General features: G+C 45.9%; 1 protein-coding gene and 1 long non-coding RNA gene across 3 annotated transcripts; both read left to right on the top strand.

The window, feature by feature from the left end:
- Positions 1–4,663: 4,663 nt before the first annotated feature.
- Positions 4,664–16,540, top strand: MANBAL (mannosidase beta like). Of its 2 annotated transcripts, none has more exons than XM_075011665.1 (3): positions 4,664–4,840; positions 11,530–11,727; positions 14,245–16,540. In XM_075011665.1, the coding sequence occupies exons 2-3, from the start codon at positions 11,578–11,580 to the stop codon at positions 14,350–14,352; spliced, it is 258 nt and encodes an 85-aa protein (XP_074867766.1). In that variant the 5' UTR covers positions 4,664–4,840; positions 11,530–11,577; the 3' UTR covers positions 14,353–16,540. The 2 variants fall into 2 exon arrangements, with proteins under 2 accessions (XP_074867766.1, XP_074867765.1); XM_075011664.1 differs by lacking the exon at positions 4,664–4,840 and adding an exon at positions 10,523–10,655.
- A 743-nt stretch (positions 16,541–17,283) lies between these two features.
- Positions 17,284–18,842, top strand: LOC142022183 (uncharacterized). Its single transcript, XR_012647873.1, has 3 exons — positions 17,284–17,430; positions 17,528–17,706; positions 18,744–18,842. It is a non-coding gene; the product is annotated as an uncharacterized LOC142022183 (long non-coding RNA).
- Positions 18,843–19,042: the final 200 nt, after the last annotated feature.

The raw sequence follows: 19,042 nt of genomic DNA, 5'->3' as shown, positions 1-19,042 counted from the left end.
CAACGGACACTGAGCCCAGGGATATTGATGATGATGAAATGACTTGTGAGCCTAAAGAGCACCGCTTAAGCTGACTGGGAGTGGTATTTTAGCATACATCTCTCATCTTACATGAGTGTGAATGGTAGAGCTATTGCACATTGTCAGTGATTATATTTCTAATGAATTGAAATTTATATAGTACGTTGAATCCAAGGGAATCTGAAGTTCTTCACAAGCCATTCGAGTGTAACAACGTAGACATGGCTCTTTTTGTTGTGCGGAGAATGATGGCCATGTGGTGGAACATGGGAACAACCTAGCGCACAAAAGCAAAAGGAGAGAAAAGAAATATGGGTGAGGGCCATTAGAAAACATGCTCTCTTCTTCCAGGGGAGCCGTAGAATCTGTCATAAGCACAACAAGCAGCATGTCTTTTGTTCAATTTAGAAAAAGCATTAGTAAATTGTACAGGATTCAAATTCTCTACTTTGAGAGGATAAAGGGCCAGAATTTGATGCTGTGGATCTCTGGGGTCTCCATATTTGAGGCTGAGAACACCAATATATTTCCCTTGAGGAATCTGGGGATAGAGCACCCTGAACACAGATATTTATCAAAATAATCTCCTTAGAAAAGGATCCCTGTGGAAGAGAAGGAATACAGCTTTTGGCTGTTTACTTTGCATTTGTAAGCATAAATATGAAGCAGTGTATCAGATTAAAAACCGCAAAAGGTAAAAGAAGCTGCTACCAAAATGAAGGACTGTCTCCAGCATTTAAAAGCCTGCTCACTCTTCACACATTAACATATAACTGAGACTACAATAGAACAAGTGGCACCTTCCTGCACAAAGCGAATCTGTCAGAAGCCCTGATGTGGCAGTGTGAGCAAGATGCCATTTTTAGAGCTCGTGCGTGCCTGGGTCTGTTTTCTGACTGAACCACAGAAATGTTTTGCCAGCAAGCGAGTGAAATGCCATCAGCATTGGCCTGCAGATGTCACTGTTCTACAGTCTGTTCTGTATGTCATCATCTCACGGCTCACTGCACTGTGTCCTCACCTCCTCCAGGGAAGGAGAGAAAATTCAGGTCCTAGCAATGCTTCTCAGATGACCAAGAATTGTACTCGATCCTTCATTCTCATTGCAGTGTTTTGAGATAATTTTCCAAAAAGCTCACATCGCATTCTGGCACTACATTGGGAGCTAGGAGATCTGAGCTCTTCTTGCTTGGTAACTTTGCCTACTTTTTCAAAAGTGGCTTCAGATTGTTGTTCCTCAGATTTTGGGAACCCAGACTGATCCTGGTTTTCAGACGCACTGACAATCTCATATACAAACTGAAAGTCAATGGGAGCTGCAGGTACACAGCACATCTAAGAATCAGGTCCCTGAGGTTTCAGCAGGAGAATCAGAAATTGATCTCCCTCCCGAATCAGAGGCTGCTTTTTAAGAAAAGTGGGCATAACCACTTCATGCCTCAGTTTCCCCATGTGTACAAATGCAGACCTGAATATCCACTTTTGAAAAGTACATTGACAGCCTCAAATGAAAGGTGCTATTTAAGTGTCTGAAAACTAAAAGTCATCTTATGTACAGGGAATCCTCAAATTTCCCACGATTTGCTGAGCTATCATTCACAGTCTGTTCAATCTGACAAATAACTTTTGTCTATATTTTTAAAACACTTCAGCTGGTAGATTAAATAGAGCTTTGGCAAATGTCATGAACTGCAAGTAGCTTTCAATCCTGCCCAGTGACACCACCTGCCTGTTCAACGTCTGGTTTTCTCTTGAAGCATTTGGTGGTTGTCCAGACAAAGGTTACTAGTTTACTGAACGGGTAGGGTCTTTCCCCAACCTGCAGCTGTTGTTGTGATGTTGCACAAGGGCAAAATGCTGGGGAAAAGGGGAGCAGAAGAAATAGACATAAATACAAAGAATGGAAGCTGTATATGGGTGCCTCTCACTACAAGCATCGGACATGCTAGTACTAAGGAAAGTGCTGACATTATTAAATTGATATGGGAACAAGACAATCCTGTGGAAATCAAATTTAGAGCAGGAAATCCAGATCAGAGTTCTTAAAAGCACCTAGGTAAATTTATGAGCCTAAATCCTACTTCCAAAAATGACTTAAGCCCAGATCTTCAAAGATACTTAGGCACCCAATCTCCAACTGAAGTGAAGAGTCAGCAGTCTATCTTTGAGGAGTTGGCCCTTCGGTATTGAGGAAACCACCTCCTGTTAACTGTCAGAAAGATTTAGGGTCCTACCCACATAACTCTCTTTAAAAATGCAGTTTAGGTCTTGAGTAAATGGGTTCCTGTCCCTTAGTTTCTCCACTGGCAGAATTGGGGTAATCATCTAAGTGTGACTTGTCAGTTTTTATAGGGTTTCAAATCCTTGGATGAAAGGAATTACGTAATCCAGAAGGTGGATTATTGTTATAAATACAAGGCCTGGAAAGGTAAAGATTTTGTTTTTCTGAACCATACTGACTTCCACTTGATATTTCAAAACATCCAGTTGAATTCTTTTTTGGAAATAAAGACCTTTCATCTGTAATACCTTTTTATATCAGGATGAGCATAAATAAGCAATAGTGTGTTTTGCGCTCGTTAGCCAGAAACTTCTGAGGGCCAGATTCTCAGATGATGCAAATCTGCAGAGCTCCATTTAATTCAAGGGCTTACACAGAGCTTTACACCAACTAAGAACCTGACCCTGAAAGTTTTCTCTGTCAGGAATGTCATCTGATTGCCTCTGCCATGCTGGCAGGATCGTCCCTGATACCCACATCGACAGAATTTTTGGTAAAATGATTTCTCATTCCCTGAGACTGTTCTTTAATTCAGTATTTTGGGCCAATAGCAGCAGCTCTAAATACCTTCCCCAAGCTCATCCACCAGTGTAAGCAGCCATAGGCAACATCAGTTTCCTGAATTGTTTTGAAGGTGATTGTTTTTTCAGGATGTTTTTTGCAATAGACATTCATGACTTGTGTAACTATTTTAATGTGGATGTCTCTATGGAAAACTAGAGAACTAGTGGGACTGTCTCAGATACCAAATAAGTGAACCTATTAAATGAGAAATTGATTTTTATTCACCTGTTTTTGCTAACACCTGTTGAACTCAATAAGCAGAAAGAAAATCCATTTATTACAGACCCCTTTGTCCAACTCTTCAGAGGGCTGAGAAAACATACTCACACTGATTTGAGATAGTCAGAAAGTTCTCAGGGGGAAAAAAAAAAGAAAATTAGTGATATTTCTAAGGTAAAAAGTAGGGAAGAAAAGAAAACCTTTCAGACTTTTTATACATGACCAAAGAAGGGCAAAAGTATTTTTTTCCTTCGCTGACCTTTCTTGATTGGGCCTTGAATCTGGGCAGCTAAATGAGAGATTTTGTAGACACAGCCCAGACTGAAATACAATTCATAATTGTCACTGCAACGCAACTTCAAGGAGACAAGCTCTGGACACTTACAGGTAAAAAGAAGCCTGTGAAAATGGAAGAGCCAAATAACTGATCCTGGATGGTGAAGACAGACTGTGTTAAGTCCAGCGGGGAACATATAGATTGAGGGGCAGCACCTGAGCAAAACTGCTTCCGTAAGCAGTTTGTTGAACAGACAACAGAATCACAAGTTATTCTGGATCTACTGTTTGGAAACATAACTTTCTGGATGTTACCACTTCACAGCTGGCCTCAAAGTGGAGTGTTGAGTGAATGCATGCTTTAAAACAGGTCAGGAGATGGCAGTCCTCTTCTAATGTGAAGAAACAGAGGGTCTTCAAAGTGACCTTATCTAGGGAGACAGAATTATGGAAGGGCTTAATATAAGAAAGATCCAGACTAGAAGGTGTTTCCAAAGCAACCTGCTTTCTGAAAATCACTTAAGTTAACATTAAACCGATAGGCAGATTGCCAATTATACACAGAACAAGGCACATATGGGATAAATTGCCTGAGGCCACTGAAGCAAAGCGTAGCCATAAACTCCTATGACAGCTAAATATCTTGATGGTAAGATAAGGAATTGCAGAACCAGAACAGTTGGGCTGAGCTGGTGAACCTAAGGGAGACGGGCTTATCCACTATCAGAGGGGAAGCCGTGTTAGTCTGTATCCGCAAAAACGAGAAGTCCTGCGGCACCTTATAGACTAACCGCTATTTTGGAGCCTAAGCTTTGGTGGGCAAAGACCCACTTCACCACACGCGCCTGAGGAAGGGGTCTTTGCCCAGGGAAGCTTAGGCTCCAAAACAGCTGTGAAGTCTATAAGGTGCCCCAGGACTTCTCGAGGCTTCCCCAGTCCAGGGGCAGAAGAGTCTGAGCCCAGCGATGAGGAGGAGGAAGGAATTAAACTGAGCAAAACGGTGGCTCCAGCAGGAAGGGAAGGGGGGGGGGCAGAGTTTAACCCTTCACTCTCCGTCGCTGCGCCAGCGGCCTCTTCTCCAACGGACCGGGGTGGTCCAGTTCACTGACCCTCCCCCCCACCCCAAGTCGCACAAAAGCGCTGGGGCTTCAGCCCCACGGACCGCGCCCTCGTGCTGGGGCTTCGGCCGCCGGAGCGCGGGAACCCCCATCCGCAGGAGGAGGCCGTGGTGCAGCTGGAGACCCGCCCGCCTCCCCTGAGCCCCCGCCCCGCCCCGCCTTCGCCCTCGGTGGGGCAGGAGTGAGGGGCGCTCAGGCTCCGCACCACCCCCCTGTATGGGGCTGGGAGGGAGGGGGCGTATGGCGCGCGTGGGGGAAGGCCCTAGCAACGCCGGGGCCGGTTGCTACGGGCGGAAGCGCTTCCTGCGGCGCTGGGAGGAATCACTTCCCGGGGCGGCGAGGCCTGGCCGCGGGAGCGGAGGTGAGAGGCGTTGTTGGGGGGGGGGCTCAGGCTGGGGTGGGGGCTCGGGGGAACGGGGTGGCGGGGGCGGGGGCTCAGGACAGGCCGTGTGGAAGAGATGCAGACAGGACGCTTGGAAGGTTTCTGTGCAGCGAGGGGTGCGGCGGAGAGCCCCGCACCTGGCAGGAGGCCGGGGAGTGAGGAGGGGGTTAGATGTCGGGTTTTCTGAAAGGTCAGAGGGCAAAGCAGGAAAGGATTTTTTTTTGTTTTAAAGTAGAGACTGAGGAGCAGAAAACGTCCCCGCCCATCTTGTGCGTGGCTAACAATTGAGCACATGCACCAAATGAATCGCTTTGATTTACTTCTATTGAGGAGTCTACCGACTAGCTTCAGATACCCATATCTGTCCAGTTTGGCTGGTCATTGGAAGCGTTCAGTTTTGCTCTGAAACTGTCATTCTTTGGCTTCATGGAAAAATGGATTATAGTATGTTTTTAGTCCATGGTGTTGTATAGCTTTATTGTGGAAGGCCCCAAAGGATGCACTGTTCTCCTTTGTCTCTTTTAGGCACTGTACAACCATCATAAAATGACAGATTAATTCCCTCCCCTATAGAACTGTGGCCCTGAACCCAAAAACTCTTGACCACTGAACATAGGGCATAATCCTGCACTCTGTTAAGTCAATTACAAAATTTGCCTTTGAGTTCAGTGGGTGACAGATTGACCCCGTGGTAGGTACCCTCTACTGCAACTAGCTCCTTGTTAACTTCAGGGCTATAATTCTGTGCCTACATATTCGGTGTTGCAAAAATAGTGTATTGTTACATTGAGATTGCTAGTTTGATGTAAATTCCTAGTAGATACAAGGCACAGCTAGTTTTGACCTTGATGTAGCTTCATTGGTGTAGCTCGGGGGTCAGCTCCCCCCAGCACGCATGCCAAGAGCAGCACTTGAGCCAAATTTCATCAGCACCTTAAGCTGGAGCTCAGCCCCAAACCTCCTTCCCCATGGAGCCGGGAGCTTGCTCAAACCCATGCTGCCTGTGCGTTAACAAAAGACCAGCTAATGCTACCAACCACCACCTAAACAGTAAAGCTCTGCATCTGAATTTGTATATTAATGAAGCTGTTATAAGTAGGACTACTAGTGACTTTAAAAATATCACCAGCACTTGGGCCATACATTGAGGTCAAAAGATCAAATTTTTGCACTCTGAACTGGTGTAGCTAGTTGAGGTCAATCCCATGTCTTGCTGGGATTTAGCTTAACTAGCTTTTGAGATGAAAACTGCCTGTGCCTTGGATTTTACCCTGAGGTAGCTATCTTGGTGTAAAGATTCACTTTTTTGTCTTCACGTGAGGGGGAAAAAAAAAGGCAGCCTGGAAGCATTTATGTCCAGCACTAAGGCCCTGATCCTGCAAATATGGTTTAACTCAGACTCTCTGGGGACACTAATAGTAGTAGTAGGCATACTTCAGTCTGCATAGACTATGGATTGCGCCCTTTAAAGTTTCAATTGAGGACTTCATTTACAGCGTCTATTGTGACTATGAAGACCCACACGAGAGTGATAGTCTTTGCTGCATCTCTTGCAGATGTAGTGGGTGTCTGGCAAGTCCTTATTATGCTTTCTGTGCGCTCGCTTCTCTTCTGCTAGCTGTCTGATCTTCATCTCACCCTTCTGAAGGCCCTTGTGTAACCCCTGCCTCCATCTGCTGCGGTCATCTGCTAGTTCTTCCCAGTTGTCCAGCTCGATGTCTACCTCTCTGAGGTCTCTCTTGCAGACATCTTTGTAGCGCAACTGGGGGCATCCGGGAGGTCTTTTGCCAGAGGCTAGCTCACCATACAGGATGTCTTTTGGAATCCTTCCATCATTCATCCTGTGGACGTGGCCAAGCCAGCGGAGTCGATGCTGCCTGAGGAGGGGGTGCATGGTTGGGATTCCAGCTTGCTCGAGGACGGCGGTGTTGGTCACTCTGTCCTTCCATGATATTCCAAGGATGCGCCTGAGGCAGTGCAAGTGGAAGACGTTCAGCCTCTTTTCCTGGCGGGCATACAGGGTCCAAGTCTCGCTGCCATAAAGGAGGGTGCTGAGGATGCAGGCTCTGTAGACTTGCATTTTGGTGTGAGTGTACAGCTTGTTGTTATTCCACACTCTCTTGCTGAGTCTGGACAGAGTTGTGGCTGCTTTTCCAATCCTCCTATTGAGCTCAGTGTCCAACGACAGGGTGTCAGTGATGGTGGACCCGAGGTAAACGAACTCGTGGACAACCTCTAACATATAGTTGTCAATGCTGATTGATGGGGATTCAGCAACATCCTGACCGAGTACGTTTGTCTTCTTTAGGCCGATGGTAAGCCCAAAGTCCTTGCATGCATTGGAGAACTGATCCAGTAGTTTTTGAAGCTGGTCTTCTGTGTGAGACACTACAGCAGCATCAAGTATCAGAGGGGTAGCCGTGTTAGTCTGGATCTGTAGCAGCAACGAAGGGTCCTGTGGCACCTTATAGACTAACAGAAAAGTTAGTCTCTAAACTTTTCTGTTAGTCTATAAGGTGCCACAGGACCCTTCGTTGCTGCTACAGCAGCATCGTCTGCGAACAGCATGTCTCTGATGAGGACTTCTTGCACCTTAGACTTAGCTTTCAGCCTTGCAAGGTTAAACAGTTTCCCATCAGATCTTGTGTGCAGCAAGATGCCCTCTGTGGAAGATCCAAAGGCATGCTTCAGGAGGAGAGCGAAGAAGATCCCGAACAATGTCGGAGCAAGCACGCATCCTTGTTTGACGCCGCTCCTGATTCTGAAAGCATCCGATAATGTGCCATCATATTGGATGGTTCCTCTCATGTCTTCGTGGAACGACTGGATCATCTTGAGTAACCATGGAGGACAGCCTATCTTGTGGAGCAGTTTGAACAGACCATCCCTGCTGACCAAGTCAAAGGCCTTGGTCAGGTCGATGAAGGCTATGTAGAGTGGCTTCCTCTGCTCCCTGCACTTCTCCTGCAGCTGCCTTAGAGAGAAGACCATATCAACGGTAGACCTCTCTGCGCGGAATCCGCACTGCGATTCGGGGTACACCCTCTCAGCAATCTTCTGGAGTCTGCCAAGGATGACGCGAGCGAACAGTTTACCAGTGACACTTAGGAGGGAGATTCCACGGTAGTTGTTGCAGTCGCTTCTGTCTCCTTTGTTCTTATACAACGTTACAATGTTAGCGTCATGCATATCCTGTGGAACCTCACCCTCTTTCCAGCACAGGCACAGTAGCTCATGTAAGGGTTCCAGGAGTGTGTCCGCGGCACATTTGATTACCTCTGGTGGTATACCATCCTGACCAGCTGAGCTGGTACCAGACATGGAGGTTATCCTCTCCTTTGGACTATATCAGTAAAGCCGAGAGGGGGACACTGGTGCCTGGGCAGCCCAGAGTCTCCATAATAAGTGCCCAGGCTCGCACCCGGAGAGGTACTCCGGCTTCGCTGAACAGCGTTGCATCAACACGGGGACACTAATGCGTGTAAAGTTAAACATGTATAAGTGTTTGCAGGCTGAGCACTGTCTACACTAGAAAACTTCTCAGTGCTAGGATTTTTTTTTTTAAACTGTAAATTAGATCTACTGTGAGCAGGTCTAATGGCACTATGTTTAATATGGTGCTGACAGCTGATACACTATCTAAAGTAGGGCTCCTGACACTGCAAACACCAGGGGGAAATTTTTACAAAACTTCCCTCAACCACAGTGAGATGTGAAATAAGAAAGTTGGGATGGAACGGAGATTTGTGCAATATAAGATCCAGAGTTCTTTGTTTTCACAGTGTATGTATCAGTTCCCTTTTTTGGTTTATTTTTTTGGATATTTATTTTTGGTAGGTTGATGTATGAGTGAGTATCAATAGGAGTGTGTTTAAAAATAAAAAAGTTACTGTATGTTGAAAGTTTGAGCAAAAATCCTTTTTGCTGGTTTTCAGTTTGAGGGAGAAGATGAAGGCAGGGGATACAGTCTTTAAAAAAATAGTTCTAGATCTTTTAAAAAAAAAGAGAGAGAGAGAGAGACCAGATAAAAAATAACTGAAATTTAAAATTTGGCCCGGTTCTGTTGCTCACCAAGAATTGCTGCCTTTGCTTGGTTTGGAAGGAGATTTTAAAATAAGAAAATTGAAAGCAATCACCTCTGACTATGCTTGCTTGTCACCACTTTGGGCCTAGTCCTGTGTTTGGAGCTGCATAGGACAGGGGAGGGCAAAGTACAACCCATGGGATGGATCTGGCCTGACGTGATAGCTCTGGACCACCAATGTCCTGTGTCCCAGCAGGACCCTTGGGCAGGCTCCCTGCATGCCACACCACCGCATGTCACTCAAAGCGGCTGGCTGCTGGAGCCTTTGTGTCTGTCTCTTTGGGTGGGAGAGTTGGGTCTTCTGTGTGCTGCCCTTGCTCCCATTGGAAAATGGCCAATGGGAGCTGCTTGGGCCATGCTTGCAGGTGTTTGTAGCATGCAGAGACCTCCCCTCCCCCAACAAGGGACATGCCACAGAGAGAGACACATGCTGGTTCCAGCCACTTTGATCAGTGTCTGGGGACGCAGCAGAGAGGGAGCCTGCCTGAGGGTCCTGCAGGGCTGCTGGCCAGGAGCTGCCTACAGTAAGCACGTCCTGGACAGAGCTTGTACCTGGCACCCCACCTTCTCCCGCACCCCAGCTCCCTGACCAGCTCACAACCTAAACTCTCTGCACCCCTGCCTCAGTCACAACTCCCTCCCAGACTTGGCGTTCCCCTTGCACCCTTCTCCCTTGTCAGAATCCTCTCCTGCCACCAAACCTCCTTTGGAGTCTGGCAGCACTCCAGTCCTCCACGCCAGGTCATAACCTCCCTCCTTCACCCAAACTCCATCCCAGGCCCCACACCCTTCCTGCACCCCACTCTCCTACCCAGAGCTCCCTCCTATATCTGATTTCCATCCCCGAGCCCACACCTCCTCCATTAATATAATAGAAAAGTGTGGCCCTTGAGTGCTTACCAAATTCTTCGAGAACCGCCCCCCGCCAAAGACTATTGCCCACCCCTGGTATAGGAGGATCTTTGTACCTGTGTACAGCTTTATTAACCACTGTGTTGAAGATAGATCTAGTAGAAGGACTGGCCCTTTGTATTTTAAAGGGAGTTTGAGGAAGCCGTTTACCCTTTTGTCATATCACTCCCCATCTGAAAAACAGAGGTTGCTCTGGGGATAACTAACTGAAAGACACACAGCAAAATCCTGCAAGCAAACTGCCTTAGTACTGGGGACAGGTGACTGTTGTGTGCACAAGTAAATAACTCACAAGTCCTGCTATTTTAGACCCAGATCCTGCATGCACCCGTGAACGTGGATATCTTTTAAGTTGATCTTGCCCCTTTTATGTTGTATGTAAGCAGGATGGAGTGTCTTGTTAAAGCAGCTCTGTCAAATAGACATAGGAGACCTGTGGGCATGCCTCTCGGCACTGATAGCATTTCATACTGCTTATACTTCACTCTTGTGACTACCCTGGCAGGTGCAACCTCTGAATTTATCCAGCCATTCTGACAAGAGTCTTAACTATTATTATAGAAGGCTGTTTCCCTTATTCACAAAATGAAGAGAGTTCTCTATCAACAAATGAGTTGGAATAAAATTTAAGGAGAGGAAAAATGGGCTTGTGGGTTAGACACCCTACTAGGATTCAGATCAATGCCCTTCTCCACACCAACCTTCCTGTTGGACCTTGGACAAATCAAGGGGGCCCCAGTTCACCCATACGCTTAACGCACGTGAAAGTCCCTCTGACTTTGCAGACTAACTCACATGGTAAGTGCTTTGCTGAATCAAGGCCTGTCCATGAAACAGGGACAATAATTCGCTGTGTTGTCTATGTAGCTAGTATGCTCTTCAGGGCATGGACTCTCTTACGTTAAGTTTAAGTGGTTAAACAGGGGAGGTGCAGGCTGGAGAGGTCATCCTCCCCACCCACACAGGACAGAGTTTGCTCAAGCCTCGCAGACGTGTCCCTGCCCACAGTGCATCCCCAGCCTGGCTCCACCATAGACAACGGCTGCTCCAGCTGGGCTGGATGTCCCTGCCCAGAGCGCTTCCAGGCTGTGGATCCACCTTGGACAAGACCTCCTCCAGCCAGGGTGGAGCGCCCCCCACTCATGGCAGGCCCATGGTGCTGGAGCAGCCCTCTGCCCCCATTGGTTAACTGTAACTGGAAAGCTTGATCTGTTTAGGGTGAGACTTACTGGTTAACTGTTAACATCCCTAGTACAGTGTCTACCACAATTGGACCATGATCATGGGTGGAACCTGCACACTCTCATATGATCCGAAACGTAAGTGGTAATAATGTGCAATTCACATGTTCAGTTTCAGGGGAAAATATATACTTGTTCATTGCTGTCCTCTTGTGACTTTTTGGCCAGTGCATATGTCACAATTTGTTTGGCCACCTCCCACAGATAAGCAAGCTATTCTGGTCATCTGAAGGGTATTCTAGTCAGCAGATTGCAAAAGATTATAGCAGCTAAAGCATGAGTTTCAGTTCCCTCTTCTGTCATTGGTTCTGTGGCCTGAAAAGGTACCCACTTCATTTTTCCTGTGGGATTTTTTAATGGAAAATAAAATAGGCTGAATTCTAGAAACAGTGGCTCAAAATAAACAGTCTTATGTTGTTGTCTCATTATAGAAACCAGACTTCTGCAAAGTGTTCTCGAATGAGGAAGGCGCTTCTACCATGGCTGCTGAACTGGATTTCTCCCCCCCTGAAGTTCCAGAGCCAACATTCATGGAGAATGTGCTGCGCTATGGACTCTTTTTTGGAGCTATTTTCCAGCTGATCTGTGTATTGGCCATAATCCTCCCAGTTTCAAAATCCCATAAGACAGTAAGCAGCTATCTTCAGTACCAGTATGAGTGGGCATAATGAAGTGGCAAATGCTTGTGGTGATAGCCAGAACCTAATTGCTGATCAGTAATTCTGTAGTTCATCACATTTCCTCTCTTTTCTGCAGAGATCCCTCTACCTCTCATCTGCCTTAACGATCCTACACCATTGCAACCCATTCCTCAGCCAGAGAAAGTGAGAATAGCTGAATCTGCCAGGCCCCATCAAGTACAAGGGAGTCTCTTGTGACACAGGTCACTTTCCAAGTGTACGTGGTCCTGCATTAGTCCCAGTTTTTGCCAGCAAATAAACGAAACACTGACTTCAGTCTCAGCTCTACGTTACCACATTAGTGTTGGTCTGGTATGTTCTTTACCAGTCAAGGTGGGCCCTTTGCAGAGTCTGCCTTTTCAGCTCTCCTTTATGCATAATCCTTGAAAAAAGGCCAACACTACATGTGAGAGAGCTGAATTTCCTGGCGTTTGCTGGCACCAGCAATGCAGCTGTCAGTCGTGACTCCCACCTCTGTGCAGGCATGTGGAAGGTCTTGTGGCTGTGGTCAGTGAAGGAGGTTAAAATGTGAAATACGGGCTAAACTGAAGTGAACCAAGTCCAACTGACTGTTCTAATAGAACAAGACTCAATGCCCTTGGAAGCCCCTGTTTTTGTAGGGGCCTAATGGCAAGCAGACTGGAATACACAGTGACTTGACATATATTCATTTGTCTTGATGTTTTGGGTGGAGGCCAGCAGCCAGTATTTACAGGAACAACTTAAAATGGGAAGTTTTGTTCTCTTCACTGCTGGCAACGGATTTGTTTAGAAAATCTGATTCTCGTTGTGAAAAGATGACAGGTATTTTTATCACATTAACTCTGTTTTGTGGGTCTGCAGCCTGGAAAGCCTCTGTAATGCATTGGCTCCAAAGTATCTAGTTATAAATATATTTCTAAGATGGAAGACGCTGAGGTGGCACAAGACTGAGCGTGCGTGTGTGTGAGAGAGAGAGAGAGAGAGAGAGAGAGAGAGAGAGAGAGAACTGCTGCCTGAGGGGAGAAGTGGTTTTTCATTTTCCTGACCCTGTTGTATCTGGGGGGCCCTGAACTTTGAAAGTGAATAGCGAGGAGAATTCACACTTTGGAGTAGGGAGCTGAAAGCCCAGCACTGACTAGGTCCACTAGGAGTTGTGATGCTTACAGAACTGTTGCTATTTAAGACCATCCTTTGTGCTTTGCTTAAATTTTCTACATGCATACTCTGCCCTCTTAAGAGAAGCTGCAGACACGTCCCATGTGACTGATTTACAAAATAATAAACAAGAATAGATGTCTTCTGCTCATGGGAGTGACACCAACTTCTTGAATCTATGTAGAATTCAAAACAGTCTCTCAGTTGCTGAGGCCTCAGGCATTGAAGATTACCTTGTTTTGAACATTAGAAGGCAGCGGTGATCACTTTATGGCAGAAGTTGAACTCTGTCCCTGAATAGTAACTGCAGTAGCTCTATTTCTGTACTGTTTGCCACCTCCCCATGCACTGATTACATCCTTTAGTAACTCAGTCAAGACTCCTTGGAAGGCCATGCAGATAGGACTAGTGACAGCGCAGTAACTTGAAAAAACATGTGAACCAAGCTCATTGATTAAAAGGGTACCATTAGCTAATCCCCTCCCCTGTGTTATCTGTAACTGCCTCTTGGAAGCCTAAAACTAGCACATCTTTCTCTGCTTTTTGGTGTGTCTTTTTCAAGCTGGCACATGTAGATTTGTACAAATGTAGAAGTGTAAGCAATATTTATAACCTGAATGAAACAAGGCAATCTGCAAGTGTGTGCTTTCTGGGATGAGATTGGCTTTGCTTCCCTGTACTTTTTCCAAGATAACTAAAATATGTTTCTCGTGAGAGAAATGTTATCTGTCATCTCCCTTAAACGAAGTGCCTGGGATGTCACTTTGCTATCTTTCTTAGTCCGGGTGAAGAGAGCTTTGTGTCTAAATTTCTCTCCTAGATTTGGGAGGTTGATTACAAACTCTGAGCTCTAAATTCCAGCTGCTGGTTTTTGTTTTTTTGGAGGGGTGGGGGTTGTCTTCTGCGCAGTGATGTTTTTCTTTTTGTCAAATCCCTGTTGAATGTTGCAGCATATGTAAAGCTAATTTCAGAATTCTTTTTCCATTCTTTCACTCTGGATTTTTTTGTCCACTTACTGGTCTTCTGTACACCATCACAGCTGCCTTTTGTTCCTTCTCAGAGTCTTCTCTAGCATCCTAAATGGCCTAACAACTTCCATAGGTGATGGAATGTGGTTCTATATGGCTTCTGGTAGTGTGGCTTGTGTAGCCTGCACTGGGTTTTAGATAAGATGTCTCGAAATAAGTTACGCAGTTTGCTCAAGTAACTTATTTCGAGCTAGGGCTACACTAGCCCTAGCCTCAGATTCTGAACTGGATTGAGATGTGAAACATAAATCTCCTGGCTGAAAACATTTCTGACTGTTCCTTTCTCAATTGACTGTTGTAGGACTCTGATGGTTTTGAATCTAAAAGTTCAGAGATGGTGAAAAAGCCGAAGGTGGCTGCGCCGCAACTGAGCAAGAAACCCAAGAAGGAAACCAAGAAGAAGAGGTAAAAGGCCTTGTAAAGGAGCCTTAAAGAGAAGTGGACTGCACACAGCCTGATGGTTAATTCAGCCATCCTAGTCAGCATGGATCATCTCACCTCCGATAGGGAGAGACATGAAATGGGATGTGAAGTGAAGGCATGGAACAGGGGATGTGTGTTGTGCCACTGAGGATAACTTTTTCTAAGTCATTCTTTGAAAGACAGATCAAATGAATCAATGACATCACGCTGCCCAGCCTTGTATTACCTTGTATTGTTGTTCCATCTATCACTGCATTTTATGGCTTAGTAGTAATGGCTTTGTTACCTTTTTTTAAAAATTCTCCTTAGGTAAAAACCTTCTCAAGTCCAGACTCACTGAGCTCAAGACTTCCACTTTCCTTTCTTGCTACCTCTCTGTGATGGCTTTGCTCAGCCACTCTATTCATGGAATCATGTTTTCTCTCTGCTTCCAGCCTAACCTCCAAACTTCTAGTGCTCAGCAGGGCAGAACAAATGCAAGGACCAGGTGATCACAGGACTCTTCAAAATACATAGATGTTGCACTGTAGAATGTGGCAGCAAAGAAGCTAAGAGTATTGCAAATGTCTGTCTCCAACAAAATAGATCTCTATGTACCATCTTCTGCTTCTGGAAACCATTGTATCAGTCTTCCATCCTTAGTGCTCTTAGGCTTGCTTTGGATGTGCATGCAGCTTTGCCTAACATAGTGTCCTGTGTCCCTTCTCACTGAACTCCTTCTAAAGTTACCTGTTATCCTACCCTGGGATAACAATCCAAAATTCGCAATCCAAACAATCCAAAATTCACAGCAGAAGATGATCACTATGTAGCACAACATAGATGAGGATGCACCTTCAGGCTTTCTCTTCTGGGCTAGATACCTAATGTTAGGTTTAAATGTGGCTAGAAAGGATTGGAAACGTATCATAATACAGCAGTAGAGACTCAATAGGGCAGCACTACCCCCTGATAACAGCTCACATGTCAGCTGGTTTGATCACCAGTGGGTTATTAGTATGAGAACCAGCTGCTTAAATGCACTCGGAATTCGAAGCTGCACTAGGATCTGCTTTGAAGGGAAGAGTTCTCTTGATTAATGCTCCAGTCCTGCGGTCAGATCCAAATGGACAGCTCCCTCTCACTGACGTTAATGAACGCAGGGGACTGCCTGATGGCTCCACTTGCAGGACTGATGCCCATTAATGGGTATCAGATATTACAGTGTAAGGCAAACAGCATGTTTGCCTTCGACTCATGACCGCTGCTGACGAGAGAGACAGGGATGTTTGACTTCTACAGACACGGCTGTCTATTCCTTTTTGTGTTGCTGGGGTTTTAGGGTTTAGAGGAGTCTGACTCAAAACTTCTGATCACCTCTCAGCTGTGCTATAGATAATGTCCTGGCTGCTCTGCCTCTCTGCTTGCACAGAATGGCAGTGTCATTGGTTGCTGGAAGCACATTAGTGGCTGTTCAAACCTGACTTGGAGAATCCTTGTTTGAATTCATCCTTTATTTGCTCAAAAAGCAATCCTCAACAGAGGACTGAGTGAAACACTAATAGACAAAAGACAACCCTACCTATCCCAGTTCCTCAGCTAGGATGACCTCTCGATGCAGCCAAGAAGTGATAGAGAACAATGATCTTTGTAGACCAGGGATCCCTTGGTATGCTCCTGTCCAGAAACGCCAAAGGAATGAAAATAACTGCTGCTGTCCATGTATAGGTGCAGTTAGGTTTTACCATTCATTCGCAACAGAGGACAGGCCAACACTTAGGTATCCTAGCCAAATGAAGCAGTCCCTCTCTGGTGATTGGATGGGGCTCTTGATTTGTTGTAAGAGAAGTAACAGAGTATTTGGTGGCAGCATGCACATTGCTGATACAGCAGAGCCTGTGCCGCAGCCTAAATTGCATACTAGTTAATGGGGATTGTGTGGCCATTACCCTGAAATAACAGACCTCCACATCAACCCATCATTTCATTGCTCTTCGCATTTTAAACACTCTTTGGTAAACAGGAATTGTGATTATTTTGTTTGTTGTGTTTTAAAAACCTCTGAGGTTCCAGTCTATTCCTTATGATACTATAGTTCAGTGCTCTGATTAGCTAAATATAGTTGTTATACAATATGTATTGTGTTTTAACTTCTCTCGAAATGTGCGTGTAATAAAGGTAACTGGGAAAATGCAGCAAGCACTGTTTTTAATTTTGCTTCCTCCTTTTGAGCAGTCAGTGTGAAAATAGTTGCTGATTTGGGAGTGAGTGGGTGGAGGCATAATGTTAGTCATAAGAATGGCCTGGCTGTTTAGAACAGGGGTGGCAAATACTGACCTTTGGGCCATATCCCTGGTGGGCCCCCTTACTCCCTGGTGGGCCCCCATTTCTACATTTACCTGCATCTTTACAGGTATCAAGCAATTGCAGCTCTCGGATGTGAATCACCCTTCACAGCCAATGGGAGTGGCAAGAAGCAGTGTCTTGGTCTGCTCCACTTCCTGCTGCTCCCATTGGCTGTGAACAGTGACCTGCAGCCAGTGAGAGCTGTGATCACCCACTACCTGCAGAGATGGTCCTCCAGGGACTTAACCACGGCGGGTCACTGCTTTTTTTTATTGCCCGCTCCTGGTTTAGAAGGCGGCTTCTCAGAATCCCTCACCTGTTAGGAAATAGTTAATTGATACCGTAGATGTTTGTGTTTTACTCTTTTTCAATGACAGCAAATGGTCCTTCAATGCATCTTTTCTTCCATAAGGAAATGATACTGTGACTAAATTAAATTGTGTCTCATGGGATGTTTTTGCTCTCAGGGCTCTAGGGAAGGTGGTAAGGATGAAAACACTGCTTGTTAATAATACGGACTGGGGATCAGATGGCTCAGGAGATTGATAATGGGTATTTTTGCCTTTAGGTCTCTGGCTTGATCTAAATCAGTTTAACAGAGACTGAAATATAGCACTGGCTGATGGGTGTTGATTGAGTTGGATGAAAACAGAGAGTCCAGACAAAGCTGTGAAGACCATTGCCTCTGGGCCCTAAGCAGAAAAGCTGAGAGGGTACAATGAATAATTGCACTTACACGGTAAACCTTTAATCCCTGAAGTCTTTCACTATGGTGGGTTTGGCATTACCCTCCCAAAGAGAGCTGAAGACCTAAGTCACTGTTGTTTTATTTAAAGGGAACTTAGCACCTGCCTACAGACAGGAATATTGGTCCAGTAGCTTGAATCCAGAAATCAATCTCTGCGCAGAGCCGTACTCAGCACCAGGGTATCCTGGAACGCCAGAGCCCAGGAGGTGGGAGCTGGAAGCCCTCAGTTGATGGTGGTTGCTGACTTCCTTTGACATCATAGGGCAGGTCTGTGGAATGGGATATTTTATTTGCCATTTGATTGTCCTAGAGGTGGTTCCCAACCTCTTCACTTGTGTGGGCCTCTCAATCATTGACAGACCCCTAATCACCACCCCAAACCATTCACAGACACCCATCAAAGCGAATTCCAGGTGCAAGATACACTTCATTAAATGAAAAAGGAAACCACACATAGATTTTCAGACAACAATTAATAACGTTATTGGAAGATATTTAAAAATAATTGGTTTTTGCCATTTATTTATTTGAAACTTTTTTTCTGTGATCATTTTTATTTACCTTTTCTTTTTTTCATGGACCTCCTGTGGTGTCCTCAGGACCCCGGGTTTGGGAACTGCAGCATTAGAGCAAATCCCTCCTACCTCGTTCCCCTCATTTTAGAGCGGCAGCAGTTGCTGTCTCTTTGAACACAGGCGTTACATCAACAATACATCCTTGTACTTCTCCCGGGCAAGTAACACAATCCCTTGAGGCTGGCTAATAAGTAGCTCATGACTGAAGTCTCTGTTCGCATAGTTCAATTAAATCTCTACTAATCTTATTCAGACCTAATTTACTTTCATTCTAATGCACACACTTCTGATTGCCTCAGAATACACCCTGGTGAGGTTCCCCACTGTTAGGAAATGAACTGCCTCTGGCCGTCTTTGAAGAAGACTGATGTCTGCCCAGATCCGCCCCCTTCCCCAGTTGAAAGGTATGGCCTGGGATTATTTCCCAGCCTACATTTATGCTGCTAGGAATGTAAAAATATGACTCAAATTTATGGGATGTGCTAGGCCTGGAGGTGATGCACATGAAGAAATAAGGAGACCTAGGAAAAGAGACACGGAGGAAAAAAACCAGGTTAGTGACCTTGTGTCTCCCAGGAGCCACTGCTGAATCCTTCCTTCTTGTACATTGCTAATAGTTGACCACCGTCTAGACTGAAATACAGTCATACCCCGAGATACACCCATTCGAGTTACAAGAATTCGACTTTATGAGGAGTTTCATTTAATACCCCTACTTCCCCTTTCAAGGCATTTCTTCGCATTTACGAGGACCGATTTGGAGGCTGGCAGCTCTGGTAGGCAAGCACCGAGGGGATGGAGTCGGCTGCGTTGATCTTGACGAAGATGCCGTGCAGGAGGGCGTCAGCCACCCTGCAAGAAGGCGGCAGTCTGGTGCAGGGAGGTAAACTTGTCCGAATCCTGGCAGTAGATCACGCCGCTCTGGGAGACATGGATGCTGGGCGCGCAGCCCATCCCAGTCCTGCTGCTGCCGCTCACCCCCCGGGCAGGTAGGGGGTGGCCGCCACCTGCCCTACGCAGCTGTGCCT

The sequence above is a fragment of the Carettochelys insculpta genome, chromosome 17, assembly GCF_033958435.1.
Source record: "Carettochelys insculpta isolate YL-2023 chromosome 17, ASM3395843v1, whole genome shotgun sequence".
Lineage (NCBI taxonomy): Eukaryota > Metazoa > Chordata > Testudines > Carettochelyidae > Carettochelys > Carettochelys insculpta.
Note: the sequence above shows the minus strand (reverse complement) of the source record. Positions and strands in the feature narration are given on the sequence as shown.